This window comes from Phaenicophaeus curvirostris, chromosome 1 (assembly GCF_032191515.1).
Source record: "Phaenicophaeus curvirostris isolate KB17595 chromosome 1, BPBGC_Pcur_1.0, whole genome shotgun sequence".
In the NCBI taxonomy this organism is placed as follows: domain Eukaryota; kingdom Metazoa; phylum Chordata; class Aves; order Cuculiformes; family Cuculidae; genus Phaenicophaeus; species Phaenicophaeus curvirostris.
The window spans coordinates 74,821,438-74,840,762 of record NC_091392.1 but is presented as its reverse complement, the minus strand read 5'-3'; the positions used below and the strand labels follow the sequence as shown (position 1 = coordinate 74,840,762).

Below are 19,325 nucleotides of genomic sequence, written 5' to 3'. Positions count from 1 at the left end.
ATTAACAGAAATGTTTTGTTACGTATGCATTTGCTGCATTAGCTGTCAGACACACAAAAGGAGGAAAAAGTTCTTTTTATTAAATGTTGGTATTTGAAATAGACCTGACTTCTGTCATTCACACTTTTTTTTTATTTTCAACATCTGTGAGCCTGTTGCTGCCACTTTACAAAAAGGAAAGGATGTTTAGTCAAGCAGAGCTCCGCAAAACCTAGCAGATCAGTTTCTAGCCTTCATATTTTGGAAAGTGAGTTCTCAACATGAACAGATGTAGTTACTGTATTACAGCAACAGCAATATATACCAATGCTAAAGCAATTGCTATAAAAAGAAAAAAAAAAAGAGAGAGTAGAGTCTCAGTGCTAGGTTGATTGGTAACAAGATTTTATGGCAGTCCTGACAACAACTGGCAAAGTCAAGTAGCTTGCCAGTATGCCCAAACCTGTGTTTTTAGCTGAGTAGAAGAATCAGGATTATAATAGCTTAGGTATTTTTGTTATACTCTCCCAGAACCTTCTTTGTTTTAGGATTTTAACTTTGCCAACACCTAACAATAAAAAAATGTAAATTCAGATGTAAGGACAGCGGACTTTAGGTCCAGATTCTCGTAGGATAACAACAAGCCAGGATCGATACATATAAAAAGAGAATATGTAATTATGTTCAAAGATGAGTTGTTAGAACCAAACTAGTGAATTAGTCCAACCTTATAAAAACCAGAATATATGCCAGGTGATACAGCAGGAGTGCAATTATCATCTAAAGAAGTCAGCAGAGAGGCATGCCTCGCACACAGAAGTCAATAAGATAGTATCACATATTCACATCTGTAGCAGGGATACCTACCCCGGCTAAAAAAAATATTGTTTGAAAGACCCAAATCAATGGCTTCACCTTAGCATAACAACACTCAAAACTGCCTCAGAGTTGAGAGCCCTGAACCTTTCAAAGTTTTTCTTGAATTTTAGTACTGTGCAAAAAAGCTGACTTAACTTATACTGTATTCAATTCAAATTGTAGGAGGCATTTAAATATAAATGATTTTACAATAATGCAATATATTAGAACATTTGGGTTCATTTACAACCATTATTTGTCTAAAATAATTTTTGATGCATAACAGATTTTTTTCAGGGTCATTTGCTCACAGAAGTTGATGATGGAGAAAAAATGTCTCGATTCCCACCCCAGCCAAACTCACATTTCATCATCCCAATATTTGTGAGACTTGTGGTTGGAAGAGTGAAGGCTATGCGGGGCAATGACAACTATAATCATGTGAACCATATCCAAGAATCAATTACTCACACAACTCTCTAGTATTTTAAGTAACAACGAATAACTAAAAGCTGCAAGTTAAAACAGAATTCTACAAACACTCCCATCTTTCATAAGAATCAGAGGTATAATGAACTTTTAGAGCATAATTCTTTAATGTAGTTTCTTGTGGAGTCTGAGAGATAAATCACTCAGACGTGATTTACAGATAAGTAATACAGATAAGTATTTCAAGAAAAAGTTAGACTGTATCAAACTGTATTACAGTCTTGATTTCAATTACAGAGCAAAATTTCATATCCCGGTGTAAAATGTTTCTGTTATAGAAATCTGATTCCTGCTCCAAACTGAACACCATCACATATCCTGAAAAAAAACAAATAATAAACAACACAAATTATATAGAAGGTACTGATGAAATTAAAATCGGTTCTTCCTACCCCCAAACTCCCAAGTTTTTCTGTCTTTGGAAAGTTACAATTCTAATTTTAGCCAACAAAAGCTTTTTTAAAATGCTCTGTGAATCTGCCATCCATGTGGAGTATCTACATTTGCAAAATAAACCCCATAATTTTCAAATTTCTACCATTAATTCACATTTCACAAGCATGACATAATCCAACTCCTGTACAAAACAGAGTATTGTCACACAGTATTCACAGGCAAGAACAGCCCCCCTGATGCTTTTCTATTCCATACTACAATATTTGCTTTGCGTAGGATAATTGGTTTCTAGTAAATTAATTTGTTGTCCCTTTCTCTTTATCTATAGTTAAACTTGTTTTCATTTTTTCAAGCAAAGCCATCAAACTTGCTATTTATCCAATCATTTGGTTTTGAAAGGGGTAAGAAAATCCCATGAGCTGTCTTGAGTGATCATTTCCTCTACAGAAATAATAAAACTTGCTACATGGTTACTCATACATTTCAACAGCTGATCTCAAGTTCCATGGACTTTGAAACCTAAGATGAAGTCTTGAACCAACAAGTACTGTGAAACCAACATAAACTGAAAGAAGAGCATCAAGTGCTGAAAAATCTCTAAACTGGCATTGAACCATCAAAATTTAAAGGCAGCAATTTTCTCTGCCAAAATGAGACAGAAGTGCAGTAACCTTTAAAACCAGTTACTGTTAAAGAAATTGGTGTAGAAAACAAACCTGTCACCAGACTGCACTCCCATGGGGAAACAATAGTTAAGTTCTAATCTAGCAATGTTTCCAAGTCGGAGCACTACTCCGGCACCGTAAGACCATCGGATATACTCTGCCAGTTTCTGCAGATGAGCCCTGGGACCATCACCTGAAAGCAAAGGAGCAGGAAAACAAGAATCAAAGTAGACTGTCAAGCTGATCAAAGGCCAACTGGATTATCAGAGCTAGAAGAGAAGACTACTTCAGAGCATCTCCTGAAGATCTGAAATTTATTTACTACCCACAACTCCCATAAATGCAAACCAAGTACCCTGAACTCAAGCTACAAACTTCTACAATTCTAGTTGGATTGCCAGTTGATCTTCCTTTCCCTCCATAAGGTACCTACTTGCATTAATCTGGAAATGAGTACTAAAGACAAAAGTATACTGAATACTGAAAAGAATATATGAATACTGAATCCACTCACAAAGTCTTTATTGGGTCTCCATTAAATTTCAGACATCTGCTTTTCAATTATGCATACACTGTCTCCCTCCCATATAGATTCTACCACTCTTCCATCAGGCAAGTCAGAAATTAAATATTGCTATATGCCCAAATTGATTGAACTGACACTGAAAAATTGTAAAATAATACACTGAAACATATCTTGAAAAAAGTCAGGTATGGAAAAAAAAAAAGAATCACATTAGCTACCACATTGTCATCTAACAAACATCTGCAATCACCACCAATTCACAGACACTACCATTACTGTGATAGCCCTCTTTCCTACAATTTGCTCTAGAATTTATGTAGAGCACTGAAAAAAAAATAAAAATACTGGCAATCTGTCAAATACACAAGTTAGTAGCAGCAGCTTTTTGAGAGGCACCAATTTGTATTATACACAGTAAACAAACTGCTTCTATGTAAATAGATCCAGAACAGTTGTCCTCTTCCTTTTGCTTTTAGATACATAGAGAAGCAGTTTTTGTTATATACAGTGCTATTGAGTCTTACCATAGTTGAGATTGCAGAGGTTTCCAGCATTAAGGAAGAAATGTGTTCGGAAAAGGTCTCCAAATCCTCCCCGGCCTGGCCGGAAAGGGAGAGGGGTGTATAGATGTAAGCCTCCAGCCCAGTAGGCCTCTCCTCCCAAGTAATCACCTATTTAAGTAAAATGTTGGCATAAAAGCATTTACTGTGGAATATATGAAAAGAACCAGTTGTTAAAAGTCTAAGAACACATCCTTAAGTTGTTTTACATTGCATTTATACCCTAATCCCACGTGCCTTGAGCTGCCTCCAATCTCAGTGCTACCAAGTGAAAAAATTGGCACTTATGCAATTCTCTAAACCTTCTAGGCGAATTGCCGTTTTCCTTCGATTCCCTCACTAGAACAGCCTGAGGTATGCACTTACTTGGGGTTCACCAGCAAGTACCTCCTGAAAACCTCTGAAATACCTGCCTTAGCTTTAAAAATGAGAAATTGATACAATTAAACAATTAGCTTTAACGTATGCTGAATACTGAATCCAATGGTAACAGCAAGTCAGCAGCAGACTACGGAAGAGAAAGAAGCTCCTGGCTCTCAAAACAACCTTGTTGATCAGATTACCTTTCCCCTAAGATACTTGAACATATGCGTATCAAACAGATTTAACGTGACTGTAACTCTAACCATCTTCTGGAAACTTTTTCAGCTTGAACTTCGCTTACTAATTAAAGTGACATATTGGAAGTATGCAAGTCTGAACACACACTTGCTTAACAAAATTATCTTATGGCTTAACTAAGAACTACCAGTCTCTATTCCATTGTGAACTAATGTATACCACAGATCAAAGACATAACGCTTCTCAGATTCAAAGTGCAGAATGAGTGCAATTATTTTTAAGGTATACAAAGCTTAATGACAGAATCTGATTCTTTGTTACATGTTACTATACACAATATTGTCCGAAGAGTTGGATTTAAAAGCTTCAGACCTTCACTCTGGGGTCCAATGCTGTACATGCTGAATCCACGCACACTTGTTGGTCCACCAAGATAAAACCTAGAGAATACAGTCAAATTTAGCTTAATGCTTCTCTCAAAGGAAACATTTGAAAATATATAGCCATACATCTAACACTGCTTTTCAGAGTTACAGGTAACTTTGTAACAAATTTAGCAAAGTGTATTTAAAGCAATTGAAGAAATCATATCTAAATCTCGATGCATTTGGCAAAAAAAAATCAGAATAAATGGAAGTATTACATAAAAATCAGTACCAATGGCTCCCCAGAACTGAAGAAGAATAAGAATTCTGTCTGATTCTGTCTGTTGTAATAATTTTGATAAAAATACTGCGGTTAAGCTCTATGACATGTGAAGTTGACACTTAATATTTATTATAAATAAATTTAAGTCTAAACACTAGTGATTTTTAAACATAGCTGCGAGAGGGCAAAATTGCCTAAAAAGTCCACATAGTTACAACATGGCTTTACTTGTAAAAATACCTACAGTGTTATCTATGCCTAATGTAAAATTTTACAGGTGGTAAATACCAGTTTGCAACCATAAATAGTAGTAGGCAGACCTACGGCATAGCAAATTATAAATGTCTACTACCTCGATATGAAAATCAGAACTGAAAGCATGGCTTGAGTACTAACATACAATTAAAGCTAACTAGAAACTTATTTTATTCTCTTCAGAACGAGAACCACTACTGTTTCTCTCTTCCACTACCAAATTTTCTTCATATGATACCTGCTGAAAAAAATTAAGAAACATTTAAGAAACTTGCCTATCAGCTATACTGGATGGCTTGTCTCCAATAGGTACCAGCAGTCCACCCCAAAGTGATGCTGAAAAAACCTTGGAAGAGAAAAAGGTGTTGTTTATTAATATGTATTAACTAATCTCCCTAAAACAAGCATTCATAAAATTTCATCACTCAGTAACAAGCAGAGCTCCCATCAGTCTGACAGAAAGTTACATATCATGACAGTGTATGTATGGATATCACACCATCAGTAATTCTATTCTTGGGAAACTCTTAATCATTGCTGCCCTCTTTCTATACACCTTGAAAAGTCAATACAGCACATTTGAACCAAACGTTAGCACAATAGCTAGCAGGAACACCCAATCAGCTTCTATTTTCTTATGAATTTTCATGTCTTGAAATAAAGCAACGACACTGATACAAGTTACTCCTGCCAATTTTAAACCCAGAGGAGACTAAGTCAAGCAAATAGCTACCAAAAATGCACAATTATTACTTGTCTGTAAGTTAGCTCTATAATTAAATGAAAATAACTCCTGCAACTCACTATACTGACATCAAATACAGATACATCATTATTGATTACCTATACAGTAATTCTTGGGAGCCAAACCACCATAATAAATACATTTAATCATTTGCCTGCTGCCTAAGTACCAAGTAGAAGTACTAGTGCCAGATGGCGAGATCTATTGCCAAGACCTCAGCTAACAGTGTTGCCTAATTTCTCTAATTTTTCAGCACACTCCTGCTGCCTTCTGCCCTGAGAGTCTCCAGATGCCTCCCCTGCCATTATCAGATGTGAACTCATCGGGTGGTGACCACCTATGCTGTTAACAGCACACAGCATATGCAAAAGTCAGCTGCACGTAAGTTTACACTCATGAACAACAGATGACTTCAAATTATGTACACCACGTAATGAGATACGCTTCACTTTCACTCACAATGTAGGCATATTAGCAGTCATGGGAAAGAGCAAAGTCCCCTTCAGGTAGCCATGAAGCCAGTACATGTCTTCATAGGAGAATACTTTCTCTCTTTCAACAGAAGGTCAGCACGTTAATGTCAGATGACTACAAGTGCACTGCCTAGACAATGCATTTTCTTCCACCACATGGAAGGTGCAAATATAATGGTGTAATATGATTACTTCCACCTCATACTAGCTCTATGTTGTTAAACATGCCTGAAACTTAAGACCTCTGTTCTCATAGGAAGCTAAAGTATATTAAACATGAACTTGGAGTGGAGTGATACAGTGCCTTTTTCTCTGAAGGAAATCTAGTTGGTGTGCACAAGACCTGCTCTGCCAACCAAAGCAAGACTTCTAAGTGATGATGATATGGGAATTTGCTTCAAAACCGCATGGTGACTCCAAACTGAATTACTAATGTTGACATCGTATCACAAATCTGTGATGTGCTCTGCATACAGGGTGGCAGACTGGGCTCTCTCTTAGACTTCTCATGCTATCATGTGTTTTTCATCCTGGAACTTAAATCATTCCTTGTGCACAAATATGAAGTTCAAAATGCTGTAGTGCAAGCTTAGTGTCGTAATGAAATGAGCCTTCCTGTTCTTGCCCGATAGTTCTACATAGAAGAAATAATTACGTGCTATGATACCAAAACTAGTGGTCATATGTTCATGATTTTCAATGACAAAAGAAAACTAAACCAAGATTAGTCAGAATATTCATAACCAGGTGAAAGAGACAGAACAAAGGCTGTATTAAAGTTTCTGAAAAATCACTCTTAAGAAAGATCACAAAGAACAGACATGTCCAAAACTACTTCTGAAAGGAAAATAATTTATATGGTTAACTGTCAAACAAATTGTTCTTTCCAAAACGCCCACTTCTGAAGTGACTCTGCATGGCAGAACATCAGGTTAAAAATAAAGAGCATTTCACTTTCAAAAAAACAGATCAAGATGTCTACACCACGCATCTTTCACTTCCATGATTTTTTTTAATCCATGGTGAAAAATCATCTTAAGACATAGATTCAATAACCTCACTTGTTAACTCAGATCTACTCTCTACTATCTACTAATAAATTATCTTTTAAAAATTACCGAATCCCAGATAAGTTGCTTATTCAACTGAAATTCAAAATCCTCTTTTAGAAAGCTCACGTCTCCACCTGTATAGCCAGCCAGCTCCTGCAAAGACATAAGTTTAATAAAGTTGTAAGGGGTTTTACATGTTTCTTCCCCTTAGAAGTTAATCATGTCTGCATCAGCACAAGCAGTGTTTTCTGTACACGAAATACAGATACACTGGTATGAAAGACAACTGGATTTTGGACCATCGAAAAAACATGCATGACCCTCAGAACAATGAGCTGCAATTTTCTCCTTCAAATACTTAATTAAGGCATTGCCTTCTAAATCATTTTGTAAATGATGGCAAAATAGAATGGAGCTGGAAATTTAGGCACCTGAAATCAAAACTCCTACCGTATTTACCGACACCTTGAGACATTATATGTACTAAAGCAGGGCTGAACAATCAGAGAGCCACTTGCATTACACCAGCACTAGCTGAAAATAACAAATGAAGTGACTGAATAGGTGTTAGAGGCATCATCTAACAAATGGTATGTTAACTAAATTATTATAACAACCCTTCTGACTCAGAAACAGAAGAGTTCACTGCTGCTTATAGGAACACTAGTACTTCTAGTTCCAATGACATTTCAAAGCAATCTGCCTCTAAAGCACTGCTTTAGAATGGTTCTGAAGTATTTTTACCCAGTCTCTCATTTTTAATTCCAAGACATATAAACTTTTTAAGTTGCAAGAGGACCACAGTCTGGTAGCCTTATATTACAGTGTTAGAAAACAAGGACTAATACCTGTCGTGAATTGTAGAGTAAATACTGTTATGGATAACATATCTCAGCTAATAAATGATTTAATGGTAATGGCTGAGATAAAATGGCTGTGCTCTTTGACCAATGGTACACAAATGAAAATCTGACAGCATAAAGAAGGTTTCATGATTTTAAAAGGCACACACTGTAAAGATTAAAAGTAAATACTGACCGTCACAGCCTTCTAGTCAATGTACAATTAATCTCTAGCTTTAGGAGTTTCTAACATGAGTATCAATTACACAAATTAAGACTTACTCAAACATGCTTACAGATAAAATCCAATAATAGTGTGATTTATGCTACCTGATTGATTTTGAGCAGAGCACCTCGTCTTGGCAAGATTGAAGAGCTACGGGAATCAATGACCATGGCATGCTGAAAAGAATCAAACAATTATTTTTAGGTTCTCATATCTGTTGAATACCACACAGTAATACCTCCTTCAAAACTTCTGCACAAAGCGGGAGACAGTCACAGCTCCAGCTAAGGCTAGTGCAGCTCTACAGATCTGGGAACACTGACCTACAGATTATCTTAGTTCTGTCTTTAGACACCACATCAAATATATATATATGTGTGTGTGGATATATTTTTATACGTTTTGGCCATGGTACACACTACAAATATAGCAGCAACAATGCCACAGTGCAAATCACAGATTTTGTATCAGTAATCTGCAAATGCTTTATCTCCTACAATTTGTAAGCTACAATTACAATTTGTAAGCTCCAATTACAATTTGTAAGCTCATATTCAACATACGAGAAGCGACAAAAAGCTGGTATAGGAAAGAATATATAGAAAGGGCATAGCAGCTCTAGGATGAGGAAATTTACTGATCCTGTCTTCTACAAAACAAGACAATTCTGCAAAAAGATATGGCAGATGACATGGAGGGAGGCCCTGCAGAAAGAACAAGCCACAGCCAAAGCCACAAGCAAAAGTCAAAACACAAGAGCTATGAAAATACATTTTCTGTTAGGACCTCCTGGATGACTCCATGTGAACGATGAAACACAGCAAAAGATGCTGGAATTAAACCACACTACCTACTAAGACAAGAAGGTCCTTTGGCATCATTTGTAAGTATTAAATGACTCAAAATAACGTGTTTTAAAAAAATATCAGGAAAGAGCCTTACAGAAAGAGAAGATTTAAGAGAGTGTCCACTTTCTTCTCGAACAGAAAAGGATGCTGTTCTAGCAAGGCAGCCAAGCTCTCTCCACACACCCTCCCACTTCAGTGTGTGATTGGTCTTCCAGATTGGAAACTGCAAATAAAGAATTGAGTAAGATGTGACAAAATTTTTGCTATTAAAATAAACATTTCCCTGAAAAAATTTCTCTCTCAAGTTTATTTGCACCTGAGTCTATGGTTTTTGTTTCTAAACTTCTTGGATCAGAGATAATCCCTCTTTCATTTCAGAGTAATGATAATTCTGCTCCAGCCAAGAGAGTCTCTAAGTAGGAGCACAAAACTTAATCCATCCCAAATGAAAAATATCTCGAACTGGGGTGATACAGTGAGCTAGGCAGCCAGCTGCCTCTCTGAAATGATACTTCAAACATTAAAAATCTGGAGAAAAATGGCATTTTTATATGGCCAAAATAATACTGAATTCTAACAAAAAGACTCTGTATTGCCTCTGTCATTTTAAAATTGTTGATCTCTTTCAAATAATGACAGGTTAGCCCTATGCACAAGTGTCTTGATCATTAAAAATGTAAATCAAATATTTGCAAGAGCCAGCTGTGAATTAAATATAAATGAAGCATATGTTCCACAAAAGCTTGTGCTACACTTACATTAAATTCTGTTGATATGCCTCTATCGGTTTCACGAAGAGAGCTCCAAGGGAACTGTCCAGTTACTTTATATAGGTTAACTGAAAAACTGAAACATAACATTACTGGTAGGTTTGAAAGTGAAACTATTTAAGTAGGTGGAGTTTTAAATCATCACAAAAACTTAAGAAATCAGCTCTAGAACTTTATTAACAAACCCTCCACAAAGGAATAAATTTATTATCACTCAATGAAAGATCTTGTTTTACATTCCCTTGCTAAAAAAAAATACTCAAAATGCATTTCCTACTTTCTTTCAAAGTTTCCAGGCTGTGGTTTGAAGAAGGACAGGCCATATGAAGTTTCCTTTGTTCCATATGAGAACTGGAAGGTTACCTTTTCTGCACGTCCAAAGAGATTTGGGAACTTGAGCCCAAGTACCTACAGAAAATAAAGAAAAAAACCCACAACATTTCATGTAGTTTGCTGTCTTGCTTCTTAATTGCATAATGAAAACAAGACTATCTACCATGAAAATGAGAAATGAAGACATCTAAAATAGTTGTAACAACGCATTTTTCTTTTAAGTTAAGTTTCTATTTGCACTAGCAGCAAAAGCTATCACAGTAGCACGAGTTAATCACCCAATTTTTACTGCTGTCCAGCAGCTGCTGACTTCATCTGTATTCTCACTGTAATGCTACTATTTCAAATAACATCTGCCAGCCAGTTTCAAAGGCGAGACAAGTAAGTCTTTGGCATATTAAGCAGCTGCTCTGCAACTGCAGACTTTCCAGCTGATCATCAGGAAAAGTACTTGTCAGGTAAGGGTTCACTGGAACCACAGCAATAAGCCAAGAGAAAATTATCAACACAGAGTCAGTCCCTCATATTTTTGTTTTCACTAACAAGATGCTTTTGCAATCAGTCCTGATGTCAGCACAACATACCACTGCAATTCACCAGAAACTAGTTAAACACTTTTGCCTGTTCTGACACAAATTAATTGAATTCCTTCGACAGCAAGCATGGAGCAGTTTCCTCCAAGCACAGACACTAGCATGACTGTTCTACTGCTCTGTGTTCTATTTAAAAACAATATAAAAAAGATACTGTACCCTGATTGCCTTTGTCTAACAGCTATTGGAGGCAAATCAATCACCTAAACTGTTTGATGATGACTACTAAGAAGTTGTCCAACTAAGCAGAAAACACTATTCCAAAGGTTTATTAGTGTGAAATAGTAGCTCTATAGGTTTGAGATGAATTTAAGGGATTAGAATAAATGTCAAATCTATTTAACTCTTAAGGAAACATAATCTCTGCTGCCAATACCAGTGTAAACAAGTCATGCTTTTATGTCATTCAAATGTTTTACTTCTCTGTAACAAATTAAAATCAAAGGGAGGGGTAAGCTGAGCACAAAGAGAGAAATCACAGTAGCTTTCACACTGTTTTCAAAAGCACTACAATCAACAGGTGGGATTCTCCACGGGTTACATTTAGGCCACAACACCCTGCACATTGCTCTTGGCAGTGGAGTTGCATAAACAGCTCTCAACTCACTGCGTTCCTATTCCCCATGCACTTGCAAAATACCATCACCTGAGCCATGTAGCATCTTATCCAGGTTAAAAATACCCCTAAGAAGAAAAGGATGAGTCCCTTGATCTGGCTTATCAACCAGCCCAAGGCACAGCTGCACCACACACATGAGAAGGCAGAATGGGTGTAGGAGTGACCGCCTGAAAGCACAATCTAATTACATCAACACTTCTGTTAAAAAGACATTAACAGAACAACAGCACAGCTCTTAATTTTTCTGTCAACTGGTAAATATTTTTCACACAACATTTCAATCTCATGCATCCTTACTTGAATCAAAAGGAAACAATTTCTGCAGCTTGCATTGTTCTGGAAAACCTTGCATTTTGCAGCCCAAAATAACTGGTACTAAGCTAAAATAGTAAAAACCAAGAATAATTTCTTGGTTCAACATAAAACATTTTGAATGAGAAGAAAAACACTTTAAATAGATCTCATAGAAAGTAAATGCCAAACTCTTATTAATCTCTGCAGTTGATAAAGCGTCTTAAATATTATAAAGAACAAATTTAAATAATTTTAAGAATTGAGAAGTTAACATACTGAGTTGGAAGCTACAGCATTCTTCCTTAGCTCAAAATAGGCTTTTGCTGAATTAAAATCAGACTAATACAAAGACTCTTTAGAGACAAAGATCTGGCAAAGCCTAAGTAAAGCTGGATCAAGAAAATAACTTGGTTTGGATCAAGTCCTCACTTATTTAATCACCAAATTCCTTGCTAGATTTAAAACATCAAAGCAAGAGGAATATCCAAAAAACCTAATAATTATTTTAAATAATCCATACCATACTGCCTTCATTGTTGCCAACCATAGTATTATAGCTTCCAGTTAGTCTTCTCAGCTCTGTTACCTCAAAGGTTACATCTAAACCATTTGGAAGGGCATCATCTCCTACAGAAACAAACAAACTTACGTTATCGCTAAAGAGCTATTGAAAAAAATGCAGACAGATGATTACATGAAGTGTTCAAAAACTTGTTAAATTAAACGATAATAAAAGTCTACATTACAAAGAAAAATGGCTTGAGAAAAAGATGTCATCTAGATACAACAGCAGAATTTGGTACGATCATAGTATAACTGTCTTTAATCATCAACATGTTAGTTTAACTATGAAACAGTAACACCTGCTTGTTACCTACCCACTGAAAATAAAGATGTACACAAATTCTTACATTAGAATGAACTGAAATTGAAACTATCCAGATATGGCAAGAAGAATTTTGTCACTAGCGCAGAGCTCCCAGCACTCTGCAAGTAAACACCAGAAACCACTCAGTTCCCTCAAGACTGTTCCAAAACACAGCCACCAAGAGTACCTAATTCTTCTTGAAGGAGATGGGACAGCACCCCATCACCAGCAACCTGTAGGACTGCATTGCCTTTCCTTCTCAATAACACAACTTTTCTCTGCTGAAGAGAACAGCAACAGATTTGAAAAGCAACCACAAGCCCAGGAATGGCAATTGAGCATTATTTTGAAACTTGCACACATTCAGCTGTACCATATTTACTATAAGCCATCTCTTAATCACAAGCATTGATATAAATACCAGTATTTTCTTAGGCACCAAGGATGTGTTGAAATACTGTCAGTTATGCAATGTGCAATACATTGAAGTACAGGACACATTTTCAAGCTTTCCCTCAAGTGTTCCTCTGAAACTTTGGATTAAGGGTTGTGTACTGTATTTCATTTAGTGCTAGAAATTCACTCATTTTTGCATGTATATAAGCAGTACTTATATACACATACAGGCTTATATAAATACACTTTTTTCATAATGATAATGGATGTAGACACATACATTTGTATATACAGCACACCTAAATGTACCTGTAAAGTATATAAGGATATATAAGAAAGTAAGTTATATACAAAAAAGATGTCATGTTACACAGGGAAATATACATTACAGGTCTGCATGAGCCTATGTGTGTATGAGTAAAAGAGAAGTCTCCAGGGAGACCTCACAGTAGCCTTCCAGTACTTAAAGGAGGCCTGCAGGAAAGCTGGGGAGGGGCTCTTTATCAAAGAGTGAAGGGACACAGCGAAGGGTAATGGTTTTAAGCTGAAAAAGGGGTCATTCAGATTAGATATTAGGAAGAAATTTTTTACTGTGAGGGTGGTGAGGCACAGGAACAGGTTGTCCGGAAAAGCTGTGGATGCCGCATCCCTGGAGGTGGTTAAGACCAGGTTGGATGAGGCTTTGAGCAACCTGATCTAATGGAAGGTGTCCCTGCCTATGGCAGGGTGGTTAGAACTGGATGATCTTTAAGGTCCTTTCCAACCCAAACCATTCTATGATTATGAGGCAATACATACCTTGACAGGTATCGATTAGAACCTCTACCTGTCTGAAGATTCCTAGACGAAGCAACTTTTCACGAGCTTCATGTGATTTTCTCATCACCTACAGGATGAAGATAAGTAGTTCAGTCCTTCAGGATATCAAAAAATAACTAGGATAAAATAGTTAAAATGCAACTAAGTCATTAAGTATTCACAGATTTTGTATAAAAAGACGCATATATGTGCCTTCAAAACACAGATCAGAGACACTTAACATTTGCATCTGTAAATAAATAAATTCAACTCAAGAGTACCCAGCTCAATTCCTATCTTTTGTTAGTTTGCATTGTAATAGTTATAATACCTAAGCCTATTATTCAAATAGGCTTTGGCACTTAAAACTTATACACCTATTTATGAGGCCTACGCATTTCACAAAAAAAACCAAACGCCCTATTCTGTTTAAAATTTGAACAATTTACAGGTCTAATTGCCAGCCCTACTCCAAAGGAACCAACACCTCAAAGTGCAAGGACATAGAGCCTAACACTTTGATCCTTTGTGGAGACTACCATCAGTTTTCTGTGCTGAGATCCAATAATTTATCTTAAGCAAATTAACTGCTAGTATGGCTTACATAGTTAGCAATTCTCAAGTTGGAAGAGTAAAGCTGAAAAAATATCTAAAAGTACTATTTGCCACCTCACGTCTTTGAGCCAAATACATCAGAAAATACAGCATCTGCCAGTATTTCACATTTAAGTTTGGCTTCCATGTTACAAAATCAGAATCATAACAAAACTTGACAAAGTTTCCCCCTGTCTGAAGGAAGCAGCCTAAAGCAGGAAAAAGAGAGAAAATCGTAACCTGAATAATTTTTAAACAGTACATCTGATATTCACTACAGTACTTACATCAATGAGATTTTTAGCTTTGAAAACATCAGCAATTTCATACATGATAATGTCATCTTTGGTCCTTCCAAGTCCATCAAAATGCACATGCTGAACCACCACCTATATAGGACAAATGTTCAAACACAAATACTAAGTTTGCATCTAATAAGGAACATCAAAGTCCAATACAGAAATAATATTTTTGTCCAAGTATAAAACCCTGGAGATTCCTAGGCTAGTTATTTGCTAACCTAATCGTCAGAAATCAGCGCTATCTACAATTCTGGGAAGCTGTTCTCATATCATAAAAATTAAAGAAAAAAGAACTCTAATACCAAAGCTAATTATTGGTTGTAGCAGAAAAGACAGTAACAGATTGTAGCTGCTGGGTTTTTAGTGTTTCATGGATAAATAAGTCACTGCAGAAATCTCACCAAGACACATAGTTATGCGTAGTTATAACATGTAGTTATGTGTAGTTAGCTACTTCTTGTATCAGCTGCACATAAGCCAAGGAAAAATTACCTACAAGCCATAATTAGTTAAACTCTAACTATTAAAAATATTACTACTACTTGAGTATTATAGTTTAAAATTTATATTAAGATCATTAGTACTATGAGGTTTTATACTCTTAAAATCATTCATCTTGTTATACATTTATCTGGGATAATTTTATTTTAAAAATCACAACAATTCCTGGTTAGCTGGTACAAGCAGACTACGGTGATTGCAATTCCCTTATTTTCGCAGACTTTTCAGTGTTTTGTAATTTTAAGGGTAAATTTGGGGAAAAAGAAAAGCTACAAATGCTTCATATATTCACATATAATAAAATAGCATAATAAGAGCAACCTAGCATTACTGCAAATGGCTTACAAAAACCCCTTCAGGATATATACATAAAAAAATAACGTTATTACCTAAAGATTGGTTCTTTATTCTATAGTTCTATTCTATAAAGAACCAATGTTATTACCAAGCTTGTAGTGCAGATGACTCTGAATAGCATAAGAGAAAGGAAAATTTTAATAAAAGCTAAGATAACTCACAATACCTCACCCCTCTAGCACAGCTAAACATATTATGGCCCAAGCCAAACATGCTCTTATCTGTGAAATAGTAAAAAGAAAAAAGTTACCATTCTCTGCTGAAGTTATTATTGACCTTAGTAACATAATTCACGTGGTGGCACTTTACCCTAACCCGGCTAATACTGCACAATAGCAGATTAAGGACAGTTGCTTGGTTTGCTCCTAACCAGGGTTGCAGAAGCAGTCATCTCTTATGAGAGAGAGGGGAGAGTGGCAGCTGTAACACATCTATTAGCTCAAAGCTGGATTTTAATAATACCAACTGTAGTAGGGAAAAAAAGACCAAGAACTAGGCAACATCAGATTAAATTCACAGTACTAAATGTAATTCTTTCATATCTCAAACCACAGTTCAGGAAGTTCCCTTAGGAAAAAGCAAGCCAGCAAGGGTGCCAAGACTTTTCGCCTAAGAAAAAAGTCAGGGTGTTATTTAGGTGCTTACATCTTTGTTTTCAAGAATTTCCTGCTTGGCCTCAGGTTCAACTTCAACTAGTTCAGCTTCTTCTCCCAAGTTGACAAAGTCTGGCCCACTCATTGGAAGAGGCTCCAAACTCTGAAAGCATAGAAGAAAACTGCATTTAAGATGGTACGCGGATTTGTGATTTATGCCTTTAGCAAAGGAGAAAGCCTATAGTTCCTGACATTGTACTCATCAGATCCTGAGGGGGGAAAAGAAAAAGGCAAAAGAGAGGAATTATAGTAAGGGGAATTACCAGCACACTTGTTACCTACCTGCTTGCTGAAATTTTTAACAAAAGCTGAATAGCTTCCACACTGAATGGTTTATCAAAGATACTTTGCACTCTTCTAAACATAACTTTATTTTTAAGGCATGCTTCCTGTTTTAAAAACGAATTCTACATTCTTAGAAGAAAAATCTAAAAAAATCAGGGTGTCACAACTTAATTTGGGGTTTTGGGAGGGAGAGAAGTGTGAATGTTGAACAATGGTGGGGGAAGGTGTTTTCTGCATATTACTTTGGTTTGTATATACTTATATGGGTTTATACGCCAATATTTCTTTAAAACATGCCCTTCCAAGTAATGCTCAAGAACCTCAGGCCCTACCTATCAGAAGTGAACATTTTAACCGAAAGTGTTTCCAGCACAGCATGGCTTTATTTACTACACCTGAAAGAGTCCTAAAATGAGATGTGTCATAAAATAATGGATTCACATAACAGTGAATAGAGGTTTACCTGCAAAAGCAGAGGTCAGGATTGGATAACTCAGAAAATCTACTTTTCATCTCAAGTCACTAATACAGTATATGCTGCATTATTTAAGATCAGCTGGAATAGTAAATTGCAGTTACATATCAGAATCAAATTAAATTAATACAGAATTCTCTCTCGCTCCCAGTAATTTTCAGGCAAACACGAAACACTCTGTATCTACACAATAATCAGTTTATATGACAGATGGGTCATATAAAACCAACATGAGGAAAACAAATTTTAAACAGAAATTAAATTATTCGTAGTAATTAGACACTCTGGAGCCTCAAGAGCCCCCCTGCAGCATTATATTCCTCAGTCTAATTAAACACCACGTAAAACCCTAATGGTTTTCAGCAGGCTTACAGGAAAGAGGTATTCTACCTGGGATCTTAAGGAATCATCCAGCCTATTCTTAGCCCCCTTACAAATCAAGTCACTCATTAATCAGACCTGAATCACTGAAATCAGTTTTCAACACCCCTGTGCAGGGGTTTCTGTCCTAAGAAATGCTTCTCTAACAAAGCTTTGAGGCATGGAGAATTCCAGGTCTTCACAAAGCTCTTCAGAGCCTACGTATCCTTATCCTTTGAAACTCTTTCCTAATGTTTAGAATCATAGAACTGGAACTGGTTGGCTTGGAAGAGACCTTAAAGTTCATCTAGTTCAAACCTCCCTGTGATGGGCAGGGATACTTTTCACTAGACCATGTTACTCATAGCCTCATCAAATCTAGTCTCGAACACACCCAGGTATGGGGCATCCGTGACTTCTCTAGACAATCTGTTCGAGCGCCTCACCACCCTCACAGGAAAACATTTTTTCCTAATATCTAATCTAACTCTATCCACTTTCAGCTTAAAACCATTACTCCTCATGCTATCCCTACACTCCCTGATAAAGAACCTCTCCCCAGCTTTCCTGCCCCTTTAAGTACTGGATGGCTGTTGCAAGGTGTTCCTGGAGCCTTCTCTTCTCTACGCTGAACAACCCCAACTTTCTCAGCCTGTAAGACACAATTTCTGTTACCACTATAACCACTACGTCTTGTCATACTACAACGAACACTGAAATCTTTACTGTATTTCTTTAAGCAACGGTACATGGATTTGCAGATATTATGCTTCTGGTTCTCAAAGTGCTCTGGGCATGAGAGACATGGTAGTTCTCCTTAACTGACCTTGATATTTACTGGGGAAGCGCTAACCCACCACCTCCTCTCCTCCCCCCAAGAACTGCACTGATGGGGCTGCTTCTTGTTTCATGGATTTTGTGTGTGGGCGCTTTTTTAAATTTTGATTTGTATTTTCCTAGTTTCATTTATGCAGCTTGGCTCTTGGAAGGGCTGACAAGGTTGACAAGGTCAACCCCAACCAGGGAAGGCACATCCGAGCACTGGAATGGGACGGGATGGGATGCACTCAGCAGGGTGGCTCAATCCCAACCCCAGCTCCAGCTGTGTCCAGTGGAGGTAGTACAAGAAGTAGTTACTATTTCAAAAAGTGGACTATTTTTGATTTAAGCTAAAGTAGAGTTAAGTTTCACCTAAGCAAGTACGTTCTTTGAAAGTCAGACAGAATGCCCCTCTGACAGCATGTTTTGTTTAAAATGGTGTTTTCCCAGACATTGTTCATTGTTTGGAGATGATACTGTCTTGTGTTCAGTGTGGTCTGGGCTGAACAGAGGTGTCCCCTCTGTACCCCCCTGTGTGCAGCCTTTCCCCATCTCCAAGGCAAGGTCAGGCAGAGCTGGAGCCAGCTCCACATCAGCGAGAGTTCTGAATGTTGTGAAGTTCATAATAACATCAAAATTAGACCTTGGAAAGTAACAGAACGCGCACAGGATTTCGGGGGGGATTTATCCACATGCGTGTAAGTAGGAAATCTGTTCTGTCCCAGCTCTGGTCTCGCTGCACACGGTGGATGGAGATCGCTCCCCGTGTTGCCAACCCTGACAGAGGCTGCTGCTTTCCGAAACCCCCAAGCGGGTCTAACAGAGTTTTACCCGCCGGCATTTCGGTGTCAGAGACTCGCGGCCGGCGATCGCCCCGCCCCGGACCCAGCGCGAAGGTCGCGGTTCGAGGTCGCCTCAGGCCGGGGCGATCACTGATCGGCGCCCGCCAGCAGCGGAACCCGAGCCCGAACCTGAGCGGCTCCCCCCACGCCCCGCCGCGCGCTTACCCGTGCGTGCACGGTGCCCATGGCGGAGGCGGCGGTGGCGGCCGGGGCTCAAGCCTGAGCTAGGGAGGCGGCCATGACAGGCAGCCCCGCCCCGGGCCGCTGTTGGCTGCAGGGAGAGGGAAGAGGCCGGGCGGAGCGGATGCTTCCTGCCGGGAGGGCGCGTGCGCAGCCAGGAGGC

At 37.8% G+C, this 19,325-nt stretch overlaps 1 protein-coding gene across 1 annotated transcript; it reads right to left on the bottom strand.

Annotated features, from left to right (window-relative positions):
• Positions 1-19,283, bottom strand: SAMM50 (SAMM50 sorting and assembly machinery component). The gene is made up of 15 exons (XM_069864406.1): positions 19,148-19,283; positions 16,194-16,304; positions 14,676-14,777; positions 13,795-13,882; positions 12,253-12,359; positions 10,171-10,301; positions 9,882-9,969; positions 9,218-9,346; positions 8,380-8,451; positions 7,274-7,360; positions 5,213-5,283; positions 4,407-4,474; positions 3,438-3,584; positions 2,439-2,580; positions 1-1,644 (listed from the first exon to the last, which is right to left on the bottom strand). The coding sequence occupies exons 1-15, from the start codon at positions 19,166-19,168 to the stop codon at positions 1,599-1,601; spliced, it is 1,410 nt and encodes a 469-aa protein (XP_069720507.1). The 5' UTR covers positions 19,169-19,283; the 3' UTR covers positions 1-1,598.
• Positions 19,284-19,325: the final 42 nt, after the last annotated feature.